Consider the following 26,196-nt stretch of genomic DNA (forward strand, 5'->3'; position numbering starts at 1 on the left):
ACAAATCCCGAGGGGATATGCTGGACACTTACCAACAATCTCCCCCTCAGTGTTACCCGAGGGGATTCAAACCTGCAATCTTGCTCCAATACCACTTATAGTGAGTTGAGCTGGCCATTTCTCCCAAAAGATGCATCTGTTCAGGAAATTGATACCATCCCAGTTAAGGATCTTACAAGAGACTGTTAAGCCATGTCACGAATCCTGAGGGGATATGCTGGACACTTACCAACACTCTTGTCCATCCATCTTGGAGTAGTGTACTTGATAAGACCCTCAAGCCTAGGGGCATGATTGGATCTCTGGTCCTCAACACCACTTGGCCTATGAGCATGGCAGGATCTCTTGTCCATCTATCTTTGATTGGTGTGTTTGATATCTCGTAAACTTGGAAGGCTGGCCATCCTTCCTATTTGCAAGATATAAGTATAAATTCAAAATAGATTGCTAAAGGAAATCTGCTATAATAAATGTTAATAAATACCTCTTATAATCTTTGAAGCAACTTGCAAGGAGTATAAAAATATATATATTTATGGCTGAAGATAATTATAGATATGCTGGTTCAATATATACTCCTTTAGAATGATAAACAATTTTCCCAATTGCTGAACGCTGCTGTAGTTCTTAAATGATCCAAATTCCAATGCTTATCCTCCTTACTCGAATGAGGCCTCCTCCTTTTATATCTTCTATAATGAGGGATAATAACTCTTCAAACGAAATGATGCATCCTTCATTAATTTCCTGCGCTTGTTAGCTATTTGTCTTATCTATAATTGCTGCCCAGTTTGTTTACCATTAATAAATATTAATTTGTTTCCTTGTGTAAGCGCTGCTCCCTAATTGGATTTCCTGTGATACAAAAGGCAGCGATTTTAATTTATATTGCTGTCACTTGTCTTTTACGGTGGGGGCTGGTTCAATATATAATCCTTTAGAATGATAAACAATTATCCCAATTGCTGATTGCTGCTGCAGTTCTTAAATGATCCAAATTCCAATGCTTATCCTCCTTACTCGAATGAGGCCGCCTCCTTTTATATCTCTATAATGAGGGATCATAACTCTTCAAACGAAATGATGCATCTTTCATTAATTTCCTGCGCTTGTTAGCTATTTGTCTTATCTATAATTGCTGCCCAGTTTGTTTACCATTATTAAATATTAATTTGTTTCCTTGTGTAAGTGCTGCTCCCTAATTGGATTTCCTGTGATACAAAAGGCAGCGATTTTAATTTATATTGCTGTGACTTGTCTTTTACGGTGGGGGCATGACATTCTATCAAAGGATGCAAATAATAATTGATTAGGACGAATGAAATGATTGAGAATACAAAGAGAACCATTTGGTCACATACACTAAGGTGTGACATAGGATTACATAATTATATGACATGTGTCTAAATCTTATGACTTGAGACATAAAAGATAAGTATCTTGTGTGTACCCTAAGTAAACTTAAGTAAACTAGTGTGAATATAACGTAGGTGATGAATTAGTTAGGTAAAACACCTCGTTCACACCAACAAAAGGTATAGATGTTGCTCCTTTACATCAATCCCACATACTATTGCTTATCAACCATGCCCATTGCATCTAATTCTAACCATGCTGTTCTGCCTAGTTGTGAGCACTTTGTTTCAAAAAGGGCTTTTGTTAAGGAATCCTTGGTTCAGGTGGAACCCATTTGCTCAAGGACAGCCCTGAAATCAAATGGGGGGTGGGTGAAGTTTGATGTTGGAGAGGGTTTCAAAAAGCTCAAATCCAAGGCTAGAAATATTCTGAGGTCTTGTCTTAAGCATATCCTGGTAACTTAATCAGAAAGAAATTTCTAAATAGTTTTGAGTAGGATCATTATATTCTGGATAAATCGAATCATAGAGTACATATCATTAAAGCAATTATTCTTTGATTGACTTTAGACATGTGTGACCTAGGCAATTTATTGCAAATAATATTATCTTCATCTTGAACTGTTCTCTTTCTCTAGAATGCCTTGTTTTATAAGCAGAGCTATATGAGAGAAAATAACTAATATTTGATACGTAGTTGTTATAACGAGATGTTGGTCTTCTAATAAGAAACAGTTTGAATAATTGGAAATCAAATGTTTGCTATAAGTTAATTAACATATTTTGTTTATATCGATGTTAATGGTTTTTAATTTGAATGGTCTGGCAAAAAATGAAGCTAATTTTATGCAATTATTTCAGGTGCCTTTTTTATGATGCATTTTTATCATTTTGCAAATTGCAGTTAGATCATGTAGCAGATCTACGACGAGATATAGAGTCAAAAGAGGTAGCTCAGGCAGGTATACATTCTATCACATCTTAAAAAGTTCTCATTGCATTAAAAGTCAAAACTATGCCAACCTAATGCATTAGCTTATGTTTTGGTTTCATGTGTATTTTTTGATAGTCTAGTGATGTTCATTGTAGATCAACTTTGACAAAGCCTTTAGGAGAATTTTCACAAGAGTGTTTGAAAGGCAACTATTCAATTTGATACATCTGTTCTGTACATACTATCATGTATGTCTTATATATGGATGCTTTTAATGCCGAGAGGTATCTAACTTGAGGTGCATATTTTATTTTGAGATGTTTGATAATCAATTGTTCTACTTTTGTTTTTTTCGCCACAATTAATTATTTAATTACTAACTAGTCTTCAACTTTATCCTTTGTACAACATCTATGAATGAAATTAGTTTTTTTTTATATGGTAATAGTTTGTGTTAATGCATGATAGCTTTGGTAAGATAAATGATTGAATGAGAGATAAATGAAGTCTCACATTCAATCATTTATCCTATCGATAATTATGATGAAAACCTTCAAGCTATTAATCCTTCATTTGATAACCATTCTTCGTTTGTATATGATCAATCTACTTAGTTTGATTAAATGCTTAACTATCGATAATCATCCTATAGCATAGAATCCCGATTTAATATCGGTTACATTATTTGTGTTCACTGATTATTAAATCGGGCTAACCAATGCAATCCGATTTATATCGGTTAACATATTTAATAGTAAACAAATGATTATCGGATCAACCAAACACCGATTAGTATCGGGTGTCAATATAAGCTTGCACCGATTGATATCGGGTTATGCATGCACCGGTTAATATCGGGTGGCAAGGTAAATACGCACCGATTGGTATCGGGCTATGAAGTTAAGCATACACCGATTGGTATCGGTTGTTAAGATAAACGTACACCGATTGGTATCGGTTGTTAAACATACACCGTTTGTTATTATTGCGATTAGCAAAGGGGCATGATCAAGTAATGTCTTGATCGGTCATGTCTAAAAGACATGACCGGTCACATGACCGGTCAAGGCATTGCTTGATCGTACCCAGCTTGCATATATATATCAAATGGCATTTGTGAGAAAGGACATCGAAATCAATAAATGCTCCTCTCACCTGCCATACAAAAGAAGATAGTCAGATTTATAATATAAATAGATAATACATAGAACAAGATAATATCAACTAGAATATAACTTGCATATTGAATGGAAAATTGAACATCATTTACATGGTATCAGAGCCAAGTTAAATTGAACCTGAGGCTGTTCAATTTTGTGAAAAATTCAAAGCAAAGCATATATTCAACATCACAATTCTTCTAATGGCTAGCGCTATCAAATTTGAAGATAGACTCGGAGGAGGTGATGACTTCTCAGCATGGAAGTTCAGAATTCAGATGATTCTAAAAGAAAATAATGTCGAATCATTTGTAAAAACTAAAACTGCAGAACTTGAGACTGAACCTGACAAAACAGCTTGGAGAGAAGGAAATGAAAAAGCCATCAAAATCATAGTTGATGGGGTGAGAAATAATATTATGCCCATCATAAGGAAACATGAAACAGCCTACAACATGTTCAAAGCACTTGAAGATGCATTTGAGATATCTAATGCCAGTAGAACCTTGGCTTTAAAAAGAGAAATAAATCACATAGCCATGATCAAAGGAGAATCAGTCAATGCCTACTTCATGTGAATATCAGCCCTAAGGGATGAACTGGCAACCCTTGGATATGAGATCCAAAGCAAAGAATTAACACTCATTGCTCTAGATGGGTTGCCTAGCATATGGGAAACATTCGTCCAAGGCATCAGTGCAAGGGATGAATTTCCAAAATTCGATAGGCTAAAGGTTGACTGTCTCCAAGAGGAATCAAGGCAAAATAAGAAAGGGATCAAGCAAAAGAATATAGATGAAGATCTCCAAGTTCTAAATACAAACTCAAACAAGAAAAGCAAGCAAAAACAATTTAGAAAGAGGAAGGGTCGTCATGGAAAGAACATCTTCAAGAAGGACCTTTCTCAGATTCAATGTTACAGATGTGACAAATTTGGGCACTATGTTGCCAAATGTCCAAAGAGAGCTAAGCAACAAGTCACATTTGCCTAAAGAGGAAAATCTAAAAGGGAAGAGGACCCCGAGAAGTATGTACTCTATTCAGCACTTACAAACCAAGCATCAAACAAAATTAACTCCTGGGTGATCGACAGTGGCTCATCCAGACACATTACAGGATTCAGAGAAGTGCTAGACTCCATGAAAGAGGAGAATGATGAAGAAGTAACTATCGGAGATGACTCCACACATCCAGTCAAAGGAGTTGGAACCTGCACCATCAAACTAAAGTCAGGGGTATCATTACAACTTAAGGGAGTACTATATGTTCCAGGCACCAAGAGAAACCTAGTCTCAATATCAGCACTGGAGGACAAGGGATACAGAGTGACCTTCATGGACAACAGAGTGTTGGCTTGGCAAAAGAATTCATCCATCAAGAAAGCTAAAACTATTGGTCAAAGACAAGGCTACTTGTATGAGCTATGCACAGAGCCCAACTTAGCCCTAATTCATGAGACTACAGATGCTAATGAAGTCTGGCATAGAAGACTAGGCCACCTAAATTTTAGAGCTTTATCATCAATGGGAGACCTTGTCACAGGTTTACCTAAGTTAAAGCAATATCATTCAGGGGCGTGCAAAGGATGTGCCCTAGGTAAAAATACTAAGGGTGCCTTTCAAAATAGTACTAAGAAAACAAGTAAACTTTTAGAGCTAGTTCATTCTGATGTATGTAGATCCATGTCTGTACCTTCTTTGGGGGGATTTTTGTATTATGTAATATTTGTTGATGACTACTCTAGGAAAACTTGGATCTACTTTCTGAAATGTAAAGAATCAAAAGAGATCCTTAATAGGTTTAAAGAATTCAAATCACGAACAGAGAACTACTCAGGAAATAAAATTAAAACCTAAGAACTGATAATGGGGGGGAATACACATCAGAATTATTTAAAGAGTTTTGTAAAAATTCAGGGATTAAAAGGGAGTTAACAATACCTTATAATCCTCAACAAAATGGGGTAGTGTTGACGTGTATTTTGTACACAATCATACATAGAATAAAATACCCAAAGGCATCTTATCCTCTCTTGAATAAAGTCTCTAACTGCTGAAGATTCGCATGAAGGATCAGTTAGGATGACTCCAATGTTCTTTTGGTAGGGTCTCTACGTGTGGATAAGCTCTTTGTGGTGTGATGTGATTTGCTGGAATCACAAGGGGACTTACATCTGATGATTGAACTTCCGATCTGCTTTGCTGGAACACAGGCTCTTACTAACTTAGATTTGAAAAAATGGAAAAAGGATGAGGGCGAAGAGAAGATCTAATCCTAATACTAAGAATGTGGGAGCAATGATTTGATTTTTGATGAAACTCTAACTAGGTCTTGTTTTGACATCAATGGACCATCTCCACAAGGCTAGTGCGATCTTCTAAGGGAAGCTTTATGATGTTCAAATCATCACCGCAGGCATAGACACCATCAAGTTGATGCATATCAATGAAGAAGCGACAAATTGAAATTGAGCTTAAGCTGAATGATTCCAGTTGACTACACAAGGCAAGTCTGCAATCAACAAACTGCTAGTAGTATGGACATACGAATTCCACCATTAATCAATCGCATTTCCTCCATTCATCTAATCATCTACCATCTAGGATTGAAGACTCAACAAGAAACCATGCAAATTGCAAGAAACGACACACTTCACCATTACTTCAATGAAAATGGAGTTTGTTTACAATCAATGGCAACAATTTCTTGCCTTGCCCTCCTATTCTACTCTAATTGCTTCCAACTATTCTCTAACTATTCTAACTATTTACATACTATCTCTAACAATTGCTAATTAGCCTTTACAAATGAAAAGTCTGGGCTTATATAGTGCCCACAATACAATTTGATGGCTTAGATCAATTCAAGATCAATGGCCAAGATTCAACAATGAAAACCCTAATTAGGGTTTGTTACAACCATTACATAACATTTAATGCTTGACCAATGAAATAATTGTATTGCTTGGACACATGTCCTCTCTGGAAAATTCCACCAATGAATAGCCGGGGTAGGTACATCGAAGTTTGTGCCACCTTCCATGAGTTAGGTACATTGAATCTGGACATGCTGAGGTGGACCACACTGACTGGAGGAGTGATGACTAGGATGCCACCTCATCTGACACTTGTAGCTTGCTAGATATTCAATTTGATGTCGTTGAGAGGCTATCTTTAATTAACTCTTGTTCTAACTCCTTTTGTCCTTGATGTGCAAGACGATTGATGTACCTTGCCTTGGAATGCTGGATTTGGAAGAGGTCGCCCTTGTCCTTGCTTGATCGTCCCGGCGAAGACCGTCCTTGATTCGGCTTGATTTTTCTTGATGAGATCTCCATTTGATGCCTACACAATATTTCAAAATTAGTAATAGATATTGCAATGCATAACATAGATTAGATTAATTTTTAGGAAACTTCATAATAAATCCTTGAGTTATTATTTCCTAAAAAAACGATTGGGCTTATTGAAATTCAAAATTTAAGGCTATGACGATCAACGTTCAAAAACAATAAATCCATATCGCCATACCTCTCTTGAGAGATAACTCTAGAATGCAAAATGAAGAAAATTCGCCTAGGCAAAATTGACGTTAGATCTCTCTTCAACGTGATTTCTTCTTCAAAATATCAACTTCGCCATCTTTGATATGTCTTTGATATGATCTTCAAAGTCCTTGGCAAGTTTGCTCAAGTGGAAACTAAGTTCGCACTCCCTTGATGATATTAGCGCCTTCCTTTGCTTGAAATGAAATTCGCACCTCTAACACACAATTCGCACTACTCCTTTGTCTTCCTCAAATCGCACTTGAATGATAAAATGGTAATGTGAAAATAACAATCTTCACCACCCTTTATAAGCGCTTACACCACCAATTCACTTAGGCCGACTTTTATAAAATAAGACAATTTAAATGATTTTTAATAAATAATAAAGGCCGACATTCATAAACCAAGCGCTCCATTTAATTTTATAATTAATTAACTTTATGCCTTTATTATTTAAATTATCAAATTCGATTTTTTACAAAGGCAAAAATAATTAATAAATATCAAGCGCAATATTTAAATGCTAATTTAATTGAATTTTCCAAGTTATCGATTTTTTAGCATCTAAATAAATTCAAAAATATTTGTTTAGCGCAAAAATTGGAAAAGTGGGAAGATTCAAACCTCATCGCCCTGGTCCCTGACTGAGGGACACGAGCGATCTACCATTTTAGTCTCGATCCTTGTACTTTTGACGTTCAAAATCTTCATCTTTACGTTGAAACTGGCATTTTCGCTAAGAACCTCGAGCTTGATTGATTTGTTTTTGCAAACGAATGCCCTTTAGATGTGATATCGCCCTGGTCCCTTGGAGAGGGACAGGAGCGATCTTCATGCTTTCTCCTTGATTTTGCATCTTCGATCTCCAATCTTCATCATAAGGCGAATAATGACATCATTTCTCCACTCCACGCTTGTTTCATTTGACTTCTACGAGGCATATTTGATGCTTAGAGGATCATCGCCCTGGTCCCTTGGAGAGGGACAGGAGCGATCTTGATGTTTTCTCCATTTCAAGCTCAAATTGGTAACATTTTAACGTTCTCCTCCTTTGTATCGCCTTCCAAATGATGTTTTAAACTTTGTGCAACTTTGCTTTGACGTGATCTTCAAAGGATAACAAGCGTTTTGGCAAATATCGCCCTGGTCCCTTGGTGAGGGACAGGAGCGATCCTTATGTCTTGATTCAAATTGGCAAACTTTTGATCTTTGTTCTTCATTCATTGCTTTCCAAATGGTGTTCTTTACCTCGCCTATCCTTGCATTGTCTTGATTTTGAAGGAGCATGAGTGTTTTAATGAAAATCGCTTTGGTCCTTGTCCAAAGGACAGGAGCGATATAGCTTCCTTGGCTCAATTGATAACATTTTGACGTTCAAAACCCCTGTATATCATCTTCAAAAGACACCTTAGACCTTGTATGACCTTGCAAAACATTGACTTAACGTGATTTTTGCATGAATTGGCCAATCTAATCAATATCGCTCTGGTCCCTTCCTGAGGGACAGGAGCGAACTTCAACATTTTGAGCTTGTCCTTGTTTCGACCAACTTGCAATTACCTTCAACGCGTAAAATGAAGTCCTTTGATCCTTCTTAGTCGCTTGATGTGTGATAAACTTTCAAAATTTATGCCTTTATACAAATTTCGCTCTGGTCCCTTCCTGAGGGACAGGAGCGAACTGGGATATTTTAGTGCAAATCTTTCAATGTTGGCGACCTTTGATGCTTTGTGCTTGATTGGAACACTTCGAAACATCCTTGCCACCTTGTTCTTTGTCTTGGAGTGTCTTGAATTTGGAGGAACGGCAATATAATCATCATATCGCCCTGGTCCCTTGGAGAGGGACAGGAGCGATATTGGTCCTGTAGGCTTCATTTCATCTTATCTCCTTCAAAATTTATCTTCAATGGTCTCGTAATGTACCTTTTCACTCATCCATGCCTTGAGACCCTTTCAAACTTGGCAAGAAAATCATCTAAGACAAAAATCGCTCTGGTCCCTTCCTGAGGGACAGGAGCGAACTTGAGCATTTAGGTCCCTTGTTGACGTTTTGTAATCTTCAATTTATCTTCAACGGGTTCAACTCACCTCCTTTCTTGCCTTCAAACATAAAATTTGCTTGATCTTTGCCCAGAACGTACCTTATGAAGAACTTCGCTCTGGTCCCTTGGAGAGGGACGGGAGCTACAAAGAACTTCGCCCTGGTCCCTGACTGAGGGACAGGAGCGATTTTTGCATTTTGGTTCATTTTTCTTCACAACGGCACTTCAAGTTATATTCATTTGGTAAAATGCATCTCTTTGGACTTCTTCAAATCATCAAGTCGTTAAAATCCTGCGAGGACAAAGCAATGTCAGACTTTAAGCTCCGGTCCTTCACTGAGGGATAGGAGCGAAATTTGCTCTCTAGGCCAAATCGTTACAATTTTCATCAAAAAAAGTCTTGGCTAAGGAAGATATCATCTTACTATGAATAAAAGTTAATGTCCAAAAAAGGTCTAAAATTGTGCATATAAAGAAAATCGCTCTGGTCCTTCAGTGAGGGACAGGAGCGAATTTGACCTTCTAGGCAAAACTTCATCATTTCATTGTTTTTGATCAAGTCTGGATGCTCTATCATGCTCATTGCGTCCTTCACCATGCCTTTGATGTCTCAATTCGTCCAAACACGGTCAGGAATGGCTCAAATAAGTATTATCGCCCTGGTCCCTTGGAGAAGGACAGGAGCGAAATTTGACTTTTCGATCTCTCTATCAGGACAATTTTAATGGAATATAACATTTAAGTGTAAGTGACATTTCCTTCTATGTTTCTTCTTTCTTATACTTTAAGTTATATTCCATATATACTTTCAGGATGTTTGAGAGTGGTTTCAGACCTCCAGGAGTTATATTGCAAAATCTAGTTTTTTGAGGTTTTTCAGTTTCCAGACTTAGTCAAATTTCAGGATCAGGACATTCCAGACTTAGCCAAATTTCAGGATCAGGACCTCACTCAAGCCGGACTTGCTATCCATGTGATCACCCCGACAGCACTCAAAATGCAAAGGCTAACCGACAAAACCCTAAAAAACCTAAAGAACAAACCCTAAAAAGCAAAAAAAGCAAGGGTCCCCATTTGCAATGGGGCGATGTGTGAAAACGTCACAACAGGTAGCTGAGAGGAAAAATAGGACAATCGTTGAAGCTGCCAAAGCTATGATTCTTGATCAGAATCTGAATGTCAATCTTTGGGCAGAAGCAACTAGCATTGCTGTATATATTCAAAACAGATGTCCTCACTCCCATCTTGAAGATAAGACCCCTGAGGAAGTCTTTACTAAATCAAAATCAGATATCAGCCATCTTAGGATATTTGGATGCCCTGTCTATATTCATGTACCTAGGGAGAAAAGATTAAAATTAGAGCCTTCTGGAAAAGGGGAATTCTTGTAGGATATAGTGAAACCTCCAAAGCCTACATGATCTATATACCTGGTCAAAAGAACATTGAACTAAGTAGGGATGTGATCTTTGAAGAAGACTTAGCCTTCAAAAGAGCCCAAAGCTCACTAGAGCCTGAAGTCGATATCCCTACCCCTAGCATAGATGAAGATCCTACTCCTGAGCTTTAGAGGGAGAATCCTGAGGAAACTATAGGTGAAACTCAAAATCCACCTAGAGAAAAGCTCAAGAAAAGACCACTATGGGCCACCAAGACTGTAGCAGAAGCTCAGAAGTTTGTTGCTCCTTCAGGAACCTTCAGGGAAAGCAAAAGGCCTAATAAATTCACTAACTATGCTGCCCTTATGAATGATCTCTCTAAAGCCGAATCAAACAATGTATCAGATGCACTTGAACATCAAGTATGGAAGGATGCCTTGTCTGAAGAGTATCAGTCCATTATGAAAAATGATGTTTGGGAGATTGTTCCCAGGCCAACTAAAAAATCAGTTGTTTCATCTAAATGGCTGTTCAAGACCAAACATGCTGCAAATGGCAGTATTGAAAAACACAAGGCCAAATTTGTAGCTAGAGGGTTCTCACAAAGGGAAGGAATAGATTATGAAGAAACTTTTGCACCTGTTGCCAAGTATACATCAGTAAGAGCTATATTAGCCATTGCAGCAGTAAAGGGGTGGAAGGTACATCAGATGGATGTTAAGACAACATTTCTAAATGGTGAGATCTCAGAAGAAGTCTACCTAGAGCAACCTGAAGGGTTTGGAATTTATGATGCTAAGTCTCATGTGTGTAGACTCAAGAAACCTCTCTATGGGCTTAAACAGGCTCCCAGGGCCTGGTATGAAAGAATTGACACCTATCTCTCAGGACTAGGCTTCTCTAAGAATGATGCAGATCCTAATCTCTACTACAAAAGAAATAAAGGTGATATGCTAATATTGATTTTATATGTTGATGACTTATTAATCACAGGAAATGATCACCTTATAGATCAATGCAAGAAAGATCTATCCAAAGAATTTGATATGAAGGACTTGGGACTCCTTCATTACTTTCTAGGATTGGAAGTATGGCATAATTCTGACAACATTGTACTCAACCAAGGAAAGTATACCTTGGACATTTTGAAGAGATTCAGAATGCTAAACTGTAGGCCTATGACCTCTCCTATGGAAACCAATTTACATAAACTTAAAGAAGCAGCAGCAGAGTCACAACCCACCGACCTTACTCAATACAAACGGATGATTGGATCCCTGATGTACTTGGTAAATACAAGGCCAGATATCTGTTATGCAGTTAATGCTCTAAGTCAGTTTATGTGTGAACCTAAGGAGATACACCTAGTTGCAGTAAAACACATTATGAGATATCTACAAGGTACCCTAAACCTTGGTCTCAAATATGAGCTAGTTGATATAGACCTACATGGATTTACAGATTCAGATTGGGCTGGAAGTGTGACTAACAGAAAAAGCACTTCAGGGTGTTGCTTCAGTCTAGGTTCAGCTATGATATCTTGGATCAGCAGGAAGCAGTCTTCTGTAGCTCAAAGCTCCACCGAGGCCGAATACATTGCAGCTTCTATGGCTGCCCAAGAAGCAGTATGGCTTAGGAAGCTGCTTGTGGGGTTATTTGGAGAGCCTATGAAACCCACTATTATACATTGTGACAATCAAAGCTGCATAAAACTTTCAGTAAATCCAGTGTTCCATGACAGATCCAAGCAAATTGAGATTCCATACCACTATGTGCGAGATATGGTAGACAAGAATGTGATCCAATTAGAATATGTTTGTACAGGAGATCAAACTGCAGATATTCTGATCAAACCTCTTTCCAGAGTGAAGGTTGATCACTTCAGAAAAGGTTTAGGTATGATAGAAAGGTAATTTGCTTTGTAAATCGGTATTTGCATATCAATAAAATGTTTAATGTGTAAACTTCTATGTCATGATAGGACATTTTGGATTTTATCCCCTGGGTTCATATCTAAGAGGTGGCGATCTCTCAAGATAATGAACACTTGTATGAAGACATTGTAAGGTGACGATCTTATGATGTCCAAACCAGTTATCATGTTGGATCTTTGGTTTGTCATGGATGTGCCATGTTTGTGTTGTGGTAAAACATTTGTATAAGGTGTTAGTGCACATATCACAACTTGGATAAGATGAGAATTTAATCTTTCTCGTATGATTATCCTTAAGTATTGTGTGTTTAGGCAATACTGATATCACATGCTTAGGTGATATCCTGTCATCACAAGATTGACGTGATGGACATTTGTATCATGTGCTTAGGTGATACTTCATATCATGTGATTAGGTGATATGATTTTCTAGAGAGTCAGATTGTGTAAAGAATGCTACCTATCATTTGAATTGTGATGCTTGATATATTGTTTGCATTTATCTTACCTAGCTAAGAGGGAGTGTTAATGCATGATAGCTTCGGTAAGATAAATGATTGAATGAGAGATAAATGAAGTCTCTCATTCAATCATTTATCCTATCGATAATTATGATGAAAAACTTCAAGCTATTAATCCTTCATTTGATAACCATTCTTCATTTGTATATGATCAATCTACTTAGTTCGATTAAATGCTTAACTATCGATAATCATCCTATAGCATAGAATCCCGATTTAATATCGGTTACATTATTTGTGTTCACCGATTATTAAATCGGGCTAACCAATGCAATCCGATTTATATCGGTTAACATATTTAATAGTAAACAAATGATTATCGGATCAACCAAACACCGATTAGTATTGGGTGTCAATATAAGCTTGCATCGATTAATATCAGGTTATGCATGGACCGATTAATATCGGGTGGCAAGGTAAATACGCACCGATTGGTATCGGGCTGTGAAATTAAGCAGACACCGATTGGTATCGGTTGTTAAGATAAACATACACCGATTGGTATCGGTTGTTAAACATACACCATTTGTTATTACTGCGATTAGCAAAGGGGCACGATCAAGTAATGTCTTGATCGGTCATGTCTAAAAGACATGACTGGTCAAGGCATTGCTTGATTGTACCCAGCTTGCATATATATATCAAATGACATTTGTGAGAAAGGACATCGGAATCAATAAATGCTCCTCTCACCTGCCATACAAAAGAAGATAGTCAGATTTATAATATAAATAGATAATACATAGAACAAGATAATATCAACTAGAATATAACTTGCATATTGAATGGAAAATTGAACATCATTTACAGTTTGAGGGGATTTGCGATTATTTTTTTTCAATGTGTGAATCGGTAAAAATTACTTTTTTCTTTTCTTAGACTCCACTTCCATTGAAAAGAGTTGAAATAAGTGTTGGCTTTTGACAAATTTTTTGCTCCTCGTTCAATATGAGTTTATCCATCTCATGAATGACACTATTTTAGCCTTCATTATTTGAAATTAGTATTTTGTTTTTATTATGGTAATAATTCAAGGGTGTTTATCTTGAATGTGTAAATATGGTAAATTTTTTTTATATGGGGATATTTTTTCACCCCTCCACCCACATCATTGTCCTCCTTGACGTCCTTAAGATAGTGAGATGGTAGCCCCGCTCCCCCTTGCCATCCCTTGTCCATGGGGAAACTAGAGACATGGCTTGGAAACACTAGCCTTTGCGGCTTGTCATTTTAAGGATAATTGGGACGTCCTTCTACCATCGTAGGGATGGTTAGCTATCATCAAGTTGTTAAATTAAAAAAAGAGTTTTAAAAAATTCTTAAAGGGAATGAGGATATAGGTGGCCTAGACAACATATCTGACTGCACAAACCCTCCCACACCCCTTACGAAACTCTAATTGAAATATTTAAGAATTTTTTTAAGGATTTTCAGCTTGGTCAAAAACAGAAAAATTATAAAAAAATGATGTGCCATGTGGCCTCAAAGGTGTTTTCCTTGGACTTCATAAGGGGTGCAACCCCCCAAACCTATTGAGGGATATCGTCCCCAAACACGCTCTTTGGTTTTTAAAAAGGGAAAAATCAAAATGGTTTTGGTATTTGCCAAATGGAAAATCTAACAGTTTTTTTTTTCCAATTAAATTCCAAGTAATTAAATTTGATTTATACTTTTGATTTGCCATGTCAACCCAATTTTTATATTTATAGTTTAGGGGCATAGCTGTACTTAGTACTATTTTTTAAATGCCTATAATTTCACTATTCTTACTATTGTTGGGCATTTTGTCATTTCTGATTATTTAGCCTTGGTGCCTTTCGTCGCAATGAAAATGATGAAATTTCTAATTTTTTATTGGTGCTATAATTTAATCAATGAACATTGAATATCAAATCATATATTTTATGAATGTTTGCACTTGAATTTTGATATCATGTGTAACTAGTAAAAATTTGATTCTATCTCTCTTGCCATCCCTTAAAAATGCCCCTTGAACTACCATCCTTGAAAGGTATTTCACTATCCCTTGTCATCCCTCTCTTGGGACCACTATGGAACTTGGTAAAATGAATCTTTTTCATAGCCTTCACTTCCAAGGAAAATAGGTTTAGAAATTGCTATTTTGGGTTTCAATATAGGTATGGCGGTTGATCCATTATTCTTTACGTGGGTTTGATATTGCTGGGTATGATGGTTTGCCAATTTTTTAACTTGGGTTTGGTTTCACTAGGTGTGGCTTTCAAAAAAATATATAAAGTATTAGAAAGTAAAAATATTATCCATAATTTACACAAATATACAAAATTAAACATAGAATACAGCTGACAATTCAATGTAAAATGTTAGAGATAAATCAAAATCTTCTATATGTGTTCCCATATAGTGATGTTTAGTCGCCAAACATTCAATTGTACATGGAAAATCACTAAAAATTATCATATTGCTCTTCATTGAGAGGATCAGCATCATCAATTGGTTCATTAGAGCACAATTGCCACTCCCACTAGCTGAACTATGCATATCTTGTGTAGCCTTGTATTGACATTGTTGATCATGACTATGGCAAGCTGTGCAATAGAAGGAAACAAGCGGAGATGCTCTAATCATCAATTCAAGCCATAAAGGGGGTGTTCATTGCTGTTGTTGGATGGAGGCTTTGGTACCTGTAATTCATCAGAGGATACAAAATTCAAATATATAGGTGCAATATCTTCAATAGTCATGCTATAATTCTGCTAAAGAGATTGACAACAAACTAGATATGATTAATTATGCTGAAGGCGTATTTTTTTTCAATAAGTAAATAGCTGCAGAGGGGCAGCACCCTTGTATTAATCAAAATAGGAGAATACAAGATCTGGTTCAGTGAGAGCGGTAGGGGGAAAGAACCAGGAAGAAAACCCCTTACCCTAGCTCTATTCCTCATACAAGAAGAAACCAGCAATGGAGGCTGGACAAGTACAAAACACCAGTCGACAACTGCTGGAAGTAGATAACAGAACCAGCCAGAGGCCTTCAAACAAAAAACAATAACCAGAAAACAGAGAAATATGAGAAAGGTGACACAATCGGAATCATTGGGAGTCTTCAGAGTCATCGTCCACAGGAGCACGAGCCGCATCCAGGATTATTGGGCATTCAGTGCCACAGGTCGAGTGGGCCGCCGATTCAGCCTTCTCCCTAGGGAGTCGGTAGTCATTTGGGAACCACTCCTCGCCAAGCCCAAACCCCCAGACATTGCTATCAACCAAATCTCTATACTCCAGAATGCCAAATCCTTCTGCACTCGCTAACCCTTCATCTCGAAGATATTTTTCCCTCCATTCCGATGTGAAGCCATTTTGAATGCCTGCCGCCTTAAACAAAAATTCAATATTCCTAGTAATGGCAGGCCAGGTTTCTTGAAGAGCATCATAGTCCAGAGAGTTCACAATCACAAACTTTCTCACCTCCGCCTCGTTGCCCAGGACATATAGTAATTTTGGGGAAGCGGTATTCTCAGGTTGCCATCAATATTGTCCAACGTGGCATCAATTTCCCCCAACAGGCGGTGTTTAAACACCATTTGAGTTAAAAGCTTCGCTCTCTGCTTGCTAGTCCCCATGTATATCACCATTGCAAGGAAAAAGGTCGGGATATCGGCATTAGCTCTGTACCTGTGATAAGCCATAAGGAATTCCTTCCCCAGTATCATTTTAATGTTGTGAAGAATGAGAGGGTGTCGAGAGTGGAGGACCTCCTGCAAACGTTTGTCAGTGATTTCGCCCAGGAAGGCCATCTGTCGACAAGTAGCTTCAAGGAGAATTGGGGATTTCATTGCAAGTCACCGACCAAAGAATGCAAATGTTTGATGGGGAAATGAGGGCATTCCTTTGTTAAGTAGCAAGACATCAAACCAGGGGATACGAGCGCCTGGCAAGTAGTTCATACCTATTGAATACACACACGCGTGAAGTGACAATGTCCAATCAACTTCTGAGACAAAGTTCGTCAACTTAATGTCGATCGTCTTTATCCATCTAGTAATTATATGCATATCCTGACAGGATCTAGTCGTAACTAGATATCAATTAAAAGTTCACACATGTCCAATTGCCACGGGGCGCATACCGGCACAGACCAATATTGACGGCAGAGAGCCACGTCTCGGTGGCAAGAAGAAACCTTAACTGGTGAACCAAATCAATCAGTCGATCAATCCATTGGGAACCACGACCATTAGGTGAAGTAAAAAAATATAGAGGCCCAACCGGGGAGGCAATACAACCGGTTTGTGCCACAATCGGTAGGTCAATCGGAGAAACATCTCAAATGGAAGGAGAAATGGAGAACGCAACCGGCAAGTAACTCAACCGGTGAGCACCATCATCGATAAGATAGTCGGGAGTCCATATCAACTGGTGGAGGCAATACAACCAGTTAGCACCATCACCGGTAGGTCAATCGGAGAAACAAATCAGCCGGAAGGAGAAGACAATCAGTTGAGACCACAACTGACAAACTCAACCGGAAAGCACCATTACCGGCAATAATCAAACCATATCAACCGGTGGAAGCTTATTTGGGATAACAAACCAGTCAGAAAGACCCAATCAGAGTGCCTTGGGGGGGTCACCATCGACAATCGCCATTTTAGAGAGTCTGTTAGCCTCTCCATTGCCTTCCCTATAGATATGGCTAATTCAAAATTCATCAAAGGTGGCTAGTAGCACCAGAACCGGTTGAAGCCACTGGTTAAGGCGCCAACTAGGGGTGTTGTTACAGTGGACAACATTAACCACATTTAGTGAGTCTCCCTCCAGATGAATTCTCTGCACCCCAAGCTCCATCCCTAGCTGCCTTGGGGGGGTCACCATCGACAATCGCCATTTTAGAGAGTCTGTCAGCCTCTCCATTGCCTTCCCTATAGGTATGGCTAATCCGAAATTCATCAAAGGTGGCTAGAAGCACCAGAACCAGTTGAAGCCACTGGTTAAGGCGCCAACTAGGGGTGTTGTTACAGCGGACAACATTAACCACATTTAGTGAGTCTCCCTCCAGATGAATTCTCTGCACCCCAAGCTCCATCCCTAGTTGCAGTCCTCTTAAAGCCGCTTTGAATTCAGCTTCGTTGTTAGTAGCAACTCCAATCTTTTCAGAGATTTCTTTTATACAAATACCATCGAAATTCCTCAATATACACCCAATACCACTTTGACCTCGGTTACCAACAAAAGCACCATCGAAGTTTACCTTGAACCACCTAGGCTCTGGCGCTTCCCATTTAACACCCAATCTTGGATTGACCTGATCCACCGGGGATCCCTTGCCAAAAAGCGGTGGAATGAGCAGATTTGGAAGTGCCAGCTTAATCTTCCAATCCCAGTCCATATATGTATTTTTCTTTAATGATTTGGATAGAGCAGCCTCATTCAGGAGCTCAGTTAGATGGTTCTCAATTTTCCCACATAGAGTCGTTAAGCTCATCTCTTTACCCTGGAAAATTCTGCGATTCCTTTCTTTCCAAATTTCCCAAATCAGAAGAGATGGTAAAATATAAAGTAAATCAGCAAATATAGCCTTTACTTCTGGTTTAGGCCATTGTAGAAACCATCATCCAACCCTAATGGAAAGGGGCCAAAGATTCTCAATTTTCCCATGAAATGCCACCAATAGTGACTGGAGAACTTGCAGTGGAGAAGTAGATGATCCGTAGTCTCTTCTTATTGTTGACATAAAATGCATCTACTGGGTCCATTGATGCCCATTGAATGGAGTCTTTCTTTAGTTAGAATCTTTCTTTGACAAGCCAGCCAAGCAAATGAACCTGCTTTGGGTAGGAGATGTCGATGCCAAAAAAGATTAACAGGCCAATCTTTTTTGTCAATAGCCGCTTCTTTCAATTTGTAACCAAAACATACCTTGTATTTACCATCAGAGGAACCACACCACCTAATAATGTTCTTATCAGGGGCAGGGAAAATGTCGGCAAACAAGTCTTTCTGGTTTTGATCCAAGTCCAAGGGATCCAAGGAGTTCCATTTCCACTTAGCAATGCCATTTTCTTGAATAGGGTAACCATAATCACAGATATTGTGACCCCAGAGGCGACAAGTTTCTACCATAATAGGTTGCAAAGAAGGGTTGAGACATAAGGCAGCTTCACTAGCCCAAGAATCAATCCAAAAGGAGGCATCCCTTCCATTCCTGACATCCCAGGTAACCTGATCACTTATGATTTCCCTGCATTCCACAATAAAATTCCAGATGGCCGAACCTCTGGGGTGGTTGTTTATAGTGAGAATCCTTTTTGGCTCTAGGGAGTCCAAATATTTATGTTTTAGAATTCTTGCCCATTTTTGTTTACCACCGCTGCAAATTTCCCAAACCAATTTAGCACCCATAGCTAAATTCGTAATCGAAATTTGTCGAATGCCAGCACCCCCTGCCTTTTTTGGTTGGCAGATCTTTTTCCAAGCTATTAGAGGAAATTTCCCTTTGTCATCCGAGCCATTCCATAGGAAATTTCTCATTATAGAGATCAATTCGTCTTCAATTGCCATCGGTAATCTCAGATACGCCATGGAAAAAACCAGTAGCGCAGAAAGGACCAATTTTATCATAGTGAGTTTCCCAGCAAAGGATAACCACTTGCCTTTCCAATTTGCAAGCTTGGATTTGCACTTATCAATAAGATGCTTCCAATAGCAAGTTTTGTTACTACCAATGAAGAGGGGGGTTCCAAGAAATTTCCCTAGGAAGTTTGCAACTTTGAGATTAAGAAACCTTGATAAGACACCTTGCAAGTTAATTAGAGTGTTGACAAAAAACACTTCAGATTTGTTCCAATTGATTTTCTGCCCGGAAGCCATACAATAATCATCGAGGCATGATTTTATTGTCCTTGCCTCTCTCCTACATGCCGAGCCAAATGGAATGGTATCATCGACAAACTACAAGTGAGTCGTTTTTTCAACCCCTGTTGCCACATTAACTCCAAGCCATCGATCATCTTGTTGAAGAGCTCTTATTGATTGACCTAAGGCTGCAACCATTATGATAAACAAAAGCGGTGACATTGGATCACCTTGTATTCCTCTTGACGTGGAAAAGAAGCCATGAGATAAGCCATTAACCAAAACAGAGAATTTGGGGGATGATAAACAACTTGTGACCCATGTGATCCATTCCTTGCAAAAACCAAATTTATTTAATATTTCAATTAAGAAACCTCTGTCCACCATATCATAAGCTTTCAGAATATCCAGTTTTAAAATCATGCAGGAATCCTTGGTTTTCCTAGCCGTGTGAAGCGTTTCATGGGCAATGATAATGCCTTCCACAATGGATCTTCCAGGGGCAAATCCACTTTGTTCATCCGATATGGTGTGTTTAAGGAGGGGCTTCAATCTGTTGGCAATGATCTTTGTTACAATCTTATAGACCGTGTTGCATAAAGCAATGGGCCTAAAATCACTCATCAGTTGAGGGTTTTGCTTTTTCAGGATTAAAGCTAAAAAGGTGTGATTAATAGCACCTAACATAGTCATTTTCTTTCTTGATTCTTCTACTGCTAGGTGTAGATTTGGAGCAATGATATCCCAGAATTGTTGGAAGAAAGCCGCAGGGAAGCCATCAGGGCCAGGAGTCTTATCAGGATTCAGCTGGAAGGTAATTTTCCTTACTTCATCAATTGTAATAGGATAAAAGAGAGCTGCATTTTGATTATCAGATATTATGGATGGGATTGAGTTAAGAAGTCTAACTCTTGCTTCATAATCATTCTGGCAACCACCATTCATTAAAGATTCAAAGAATCTTACAGCTTCCTACGCAATGTCCTCATAGTTTCTGACAATGTTTCCATCCGGTCTCTTAATCTCCGATATTCTGTTCCTATTGCGAATGGCAATGGCCAATCTATGGAAGAATCTGGTGTTTCTGTCACCTTCCTTAAGCCATAACTCCCTTGATTTTTGTCGCCAATGGATTTCCTCACATCGAAGGATTTCATTTAGATCAGATTTGAGGGATTTTTATTTGTTAAACAAATCCTCATTCATTCCTGAAGTAATAATAGAATTGGTTATTTCTTCCAACTCAGCCTTAATTCTTAATTTCTCCATATGAATATTCTTGAAATGGCTCATATTCCATTCTTTGATCTTAACCTTAATATACTTGAGCTTCTTATTGAGTATGAATAATCTCGAATTATTCCCTAGAATCGGTTCGTTCCACCAAATAGATATAAGATCATATAGCTCAAGCACTCTGAGCCACATTTTCTCAAACCGGAAAGGGGTACCTCCCTCCGATTGTCCCTTGGCGACCTCTAGACAGATTGGGTAGTGATCTGATCCAATAAGCGGGAGAATCGATGACTTTAATACAAGATTTTGTCCTAGCCAATCACCAGTAAAAAGGAACCGGTCTAGCCGTTCAGCAATATTAGTAAAACCCAATCTCCTGTTAGTCCATGTGAAAATTCCATTTTTAGGAACAATGTCTATAAGGTGATTCTTCTCAACAAATTCCAAAAAATCCTTCAGGGACGTACTAGTCCTCTGAATGCCCCCACTTTTTTCATTTCTAGAAAGGATTGCATTGAAGTCCCTAGCAACCACGCAACTGCCTTCGGTAATATTGCAAAGTCTGATGGCTAAAAGATCCCAGAGAGCACGTTTATCACCAGCAGAAGATGGTCCGTAGACATTAAAAAGATTGAAATTCTCATTCCGTCCTAGGATAGTTACCAAACAATGTTGCCAATACTTGTCTTCCCCAACAAGAGAGATCCTAACATTCATGGGATTCCAGATGATTCCCAAGCCACCAGAGGCTCCATCCGATTGCCTAAACAGACCATTCCACTGTTTCCAAACTCTTATTTTTGCATCAATCTCAGACTTACTCCATTTAGTCTCTTGTAGTAGCCAAATATCTCCTTCGGTGTCATCAATTTGGCGCTTAATCAAGCGCCATTTGTCAGGGGCATTGATGCCCCTGACATTCCAAGATAAGAGTTTCATTGCTCCTGGGGAAGGGCGTTTCCCTTCCCTAAATTAAGTTTGGTTTGACCACTAGCTGCACCAGCAATTGCTAGCATTATTTTTTTTGACTTGTGCCCCCGCATTCCTTTTGGCTTGAAGTTTGGTTTGTCAATGGTTGAATCCGACTTCCCAAAACCTTTTGTGGTATCCTCCAATATAAGATCAGAGTCAGGCTCAAAGTCTTCTTCCCACTCCGAAGAGGAAGACTCAATTTCTCCATCTTCCAATTCAATACCCAACAAAGAGCAAATCTTGTCTCCCATCTCCCCCAGATTTCTAGTAGTGTCCTTTTCCCGAGTGTGAATTTTGCAGTCTTCAATTACCAGCTGACTCCCAGTCTCAAGAGGAGAGGATGGTAGTGAATCTGCTAGTTTAGTTTCAATATCCGCCTGTAAGGTTTTAGTCTTTTCCAGAAGCATGAGTAGATCTTGTTGGCTCTCACTTTGATCAGAGGAGGGAGGAGCTATGTTCAAAGGAGTTGCCTCAGTCAAGGGAATATTCTCATTTTCATGAATTTCGTTTCTCAAATCCTCCCCAGTATTAGTGGAGATAGGAGGTTCCGGTTGCAGATTTTCTTCAATAGGAAATTGCATACATGAATAACTTTTCTGTATCGTAGCCGAAACATCACAACCTAAGACGGTGTGATCCAAGGAGAAGCATTTAGGGCAAATATGCAACTGATCTTCTCTATCAATCTTTTGGATCTAGAACTTCCCTGCACCAATAATTTTAACTTCTTCAAGGATCTTGGTGATTTGATTTGTGCAAATGCATATTCTGAGGAAGCTTCCCCATATTTTGTTCTCCAAAATGTCATCAACCGATACAAATGTTCCAAGATCTTTGCATATATCCTTAATGACATCAATATGCCAGTAATCTAAGGAACAGTTATAGAGTCTTATCCATACCTTACTGTCCGGTAATACATGAGTTCGGGGATTGAAATTGGGCTGCCATTCAATGATGTGAACATCAATACCATCCAAGATATATGGACCTTTGTTTTTAGCTTGCCATTTCTCCTCATTACTCATAAATTAGATCATATAGAAGTCATTTGGGAGAATATTGATGTTAATATCCTTTCCCCATTGTGCTCTACACCAGGATTCAAAGTTACCCCATACCCGTTTTCCACCTCCCCACTTGATGAAAAAGCAAAACTCAAGCAAATTCGATCTAGCAGAATTAATTTTATTTTCATCCAAAAAGATAGGTCTTGAAGTTTTCTTACCGGTTTAGGATGACGGGGACGATGAGGGGGAAAGGTCCGTCCTCGAAAATTAGTATTTCCCACTCGATCCGAACAAGGGTTCCGATTTTTAGGATGAAAAATGGATCTCCAAAACATGGCATGGTCCGCCCTAGAGTTGTCTTGCCCGAAACGTCCATTCCGCATTTGGAAATTACCATGAGATTTTGGAGGGACCAGATTGGGTTCAGAATGTGGATTACCTCGCTCGATTGCCGCACCAGGGATGCTAGATTTAGGCAATGGTTGCCATTTTCGGGGAAACTCGGAAGTAGGATACTTGGCCTTGCGAAACCAACCTTTGTTATTCCAAATGAAACCCTTTTCCTTCCATTTTAGCGGGTCAATAGGGCACTAGTTGCCACTCGAATACAGATTTCCATAATTCATCCGTGGTTTGGAATATCTGTCTCCATGGAAAATGTCTTTTCTCCCAAAATTAGCCGGTTTCTGAGAGGGTTGAAACCTACCTGCTTCAATGGAAAAGGCAATATCTGCTTCATCGCTCCATGAACCGATCTTTGGAGCGACTTTGTTTTGATTTGGAATCTTCGCAACCTGAACGCCCAAACCTCGCATATCGGCATCCCCGCTCCTGCTGCCGTTGTCACTCCTGCTGCCTTCGAATGCCACCATTCCTATCAAAGGATTAGTTTTTACTGTTATGCTGAAGGCGTATTACACTCACATATAGATGCAAAAATGTTCATCAATAAAAACTAGAAGCATTTAATTTGATGTGTTTGTGACACTTAAAGCATGAAAAACAAAAAAAATCATTTTATTATTGTTTTTATTATAAGATTAGTAAGTTAACATTGTTCATATATATATGAACAAAAAAATATTTCTACATTGTTTTAAATATAATATATAAATATATAATATAATCAAAGAGAAGTGTAATAATAGATTAGAAACAATATTATTAATTATGGGGGATTGAAAGTTTTCCTACATTTAATTTCACTTTTTTCTCAAGGATAAGGATAAGAATGAATATAAGATAAAAATATAATGATATGATAACATAATAATAACAATGTAGTTTTAATAGATTTTTTTGCTTTTATCAAGAGTTTAATAGAAATATAATAATAATAATTTGGTACTAAAATCTTTTTTACTTTTATAAAGAGTTTAATGGAAATATAAAAATATAATAATAAGAATATATTAAAACATAATAATATAATCATATCTTGATAATAATTTCAATATCATAATATAATAATAATAATTTTTTTTAATAAAGTGTTGTGTAAACTTTGTAACAAGACCGGTGATGCTGGCACGACACACTCTTTGGTACCACATGAAACGCTTTTGACTCGGAGCTATGAACTGGTGAGGTCACAAACGGGGGATCTCATCCCCATTTAACAATGTTGAGGCTCAAACCAGCGAGCACATTGGATCAATGAAGACACAAGCTTGCAATCACAATTGCCCAGTGGAGGTGTGAACCTTGGTGGTCACAACAACAACACCACCACTTAACCAACACACCATGAGAAGAACCAAATATGAATCATTTTTGCCCCCCTCAACATGTGTAGGTATAGCTCTAGTGGCTGATCCACCAAGTGTGTGCTCAACTATCCCATCTTCATCTATGTCACAAGCCCTCAATTGGCTTTCCCACAAAGTTGACTCATGATCTCCATGATGAAGACTGTGTGTATACTTAGCAATTTTAGAATCATACTTTTCCTTAAGCCCATGCAAACCTGAAAGCCTTGTGCTTGACCATCATAAGGGGTTCTCCCCTCAAGCCATGAGTACCATTCTCCTCCTCGGGTGTTATGGCGGCCATAGAAGACTGGATTTCCGTTGTGGATGATGATGATTGAGCCAAACTCAATTCTTCACAGAGCTCATCAATTTGAATTTTTGATTCTTGTAGGGCCATCTTAGTGCTCTCCAAAGAATCCTAGGTAACCTTAAGCTCATCGGTAAGCGTATCTTCCTCCTCTTGTTTCCCTTTCAGCACATCAAAATAGATCTCACCAAGCATGAAAAGGTGATCTCTATTGGAAAGTAGTTGTAGGTACTTGGTCTTCATTACCACTAATGCTTCTCTAAGTGCCTGTAAATCTAAAAGGGAAAGTTCACCACCAAGGTTCATATGTATCCCTAAAGACCTCAACAACATTTTTCCATCAACTTGTGGGTGTCATCAAAATGTTTAATGGCTGCAATAGTCTGGCCTTTATTTACCTTCAACTGTCCTGCCAAATGATAGGACTCTTGGAACCTATCAACCCCATACAAATTTTCTGTTCATGATTAATATTATGCAACACTGAATCAGATTTGTTTTTCAAGGTTAACATCAACACCATCAATGCTATTAATGCCGTCCTTCATACACAACTATGTAGGTGAAGCTAGAACAGCTCTATGGTCAAAAGTAGATCCATCCCAAACAGGTACCACGTCATATCAAGGGACCATCTCACCCGGGCCAGCATAATCATCATCACTCACATAAGATGTGGAGTCATCATCATTGGCTGATTGTAAAACATCTTCATATATGTTATCAATATGCCCATCATATGCATTAGTGTGATCAACCTTGTAGGATAGCTCTACCTCCAAGCTTCCTACCAAGAAACTGGTGCAATCATTACCTGAAATAACATCTTTCCCATGACTAAAAATTGCACTTTCAAGTGAAGATTGTTCCTCGTTTGTGACTGCAATAGATGACTGATTTTTTGATTCGGCAACCTCCGTGATGGCATCTCTTTCAATCTTCATGTACTCTTCATCTATAGATTCAGTAGGTGACTCCCCTACATCCTTTTCCTTATAGGGCTCAAGTGAACTTGTGGTTCTATTTTCTCCCATGCATTTTGACTGATTTTTATCATCTCCAAGATCACTTATAGGCTGCAAGTCACAAACAAGCGCTTCTTCTTCCTTCAATAATCCTTCGTCAAGGGTAACTTCTGATTTTTCTTTCATTATTTCTTCTGATGTACTTCACCATGCCCATTTTACCAGATCTCAAGGTTACAACCAAAC

The 26,196-nt window shown here is 38.4% G+C and overlaps 1 protein-coding gene across 5 annotated transcripts in view; it reads left to right on the forward strand.

The window, feature by feature from the left end:
* LOC131037311 (golgin candidate 2) overlaps positions 1-26,196 on the forward strand; it is a 98,039-nt gene that overhangs the window by 38,475 nt on the left and 33,368 nt on the right. For all 5 annotated transcript variants that reach the window (XM_057969407.2, XM_057969403.2, XM_057969404.2 and 2 more), the window contains one exon: positions 2,260-2,317. In XM_057969407.2, the coding sequence (XP_057825390.1) occupies positions 2,260-2,317 (58 nt within the window). The remainder of the gene's footprint in view (positions 1-2,259; positions 2,318-26,196) is intronic.

This window comes from Cryptomeria japonica, chromosome 3, assembly GCF_030272615.1.
Source record: "Cryptomeria japonica chromosome 3, Sugi_1.0, whole genome shotgun sequence".
Taxonomy (NCBI): domain Eukaryota; kingdom Viridiplantae; phylum Streptophyta; class Pinopsida; order Cupressales; family Cupressaceae; genus Cryptomeria; species Cryptomeria japonica.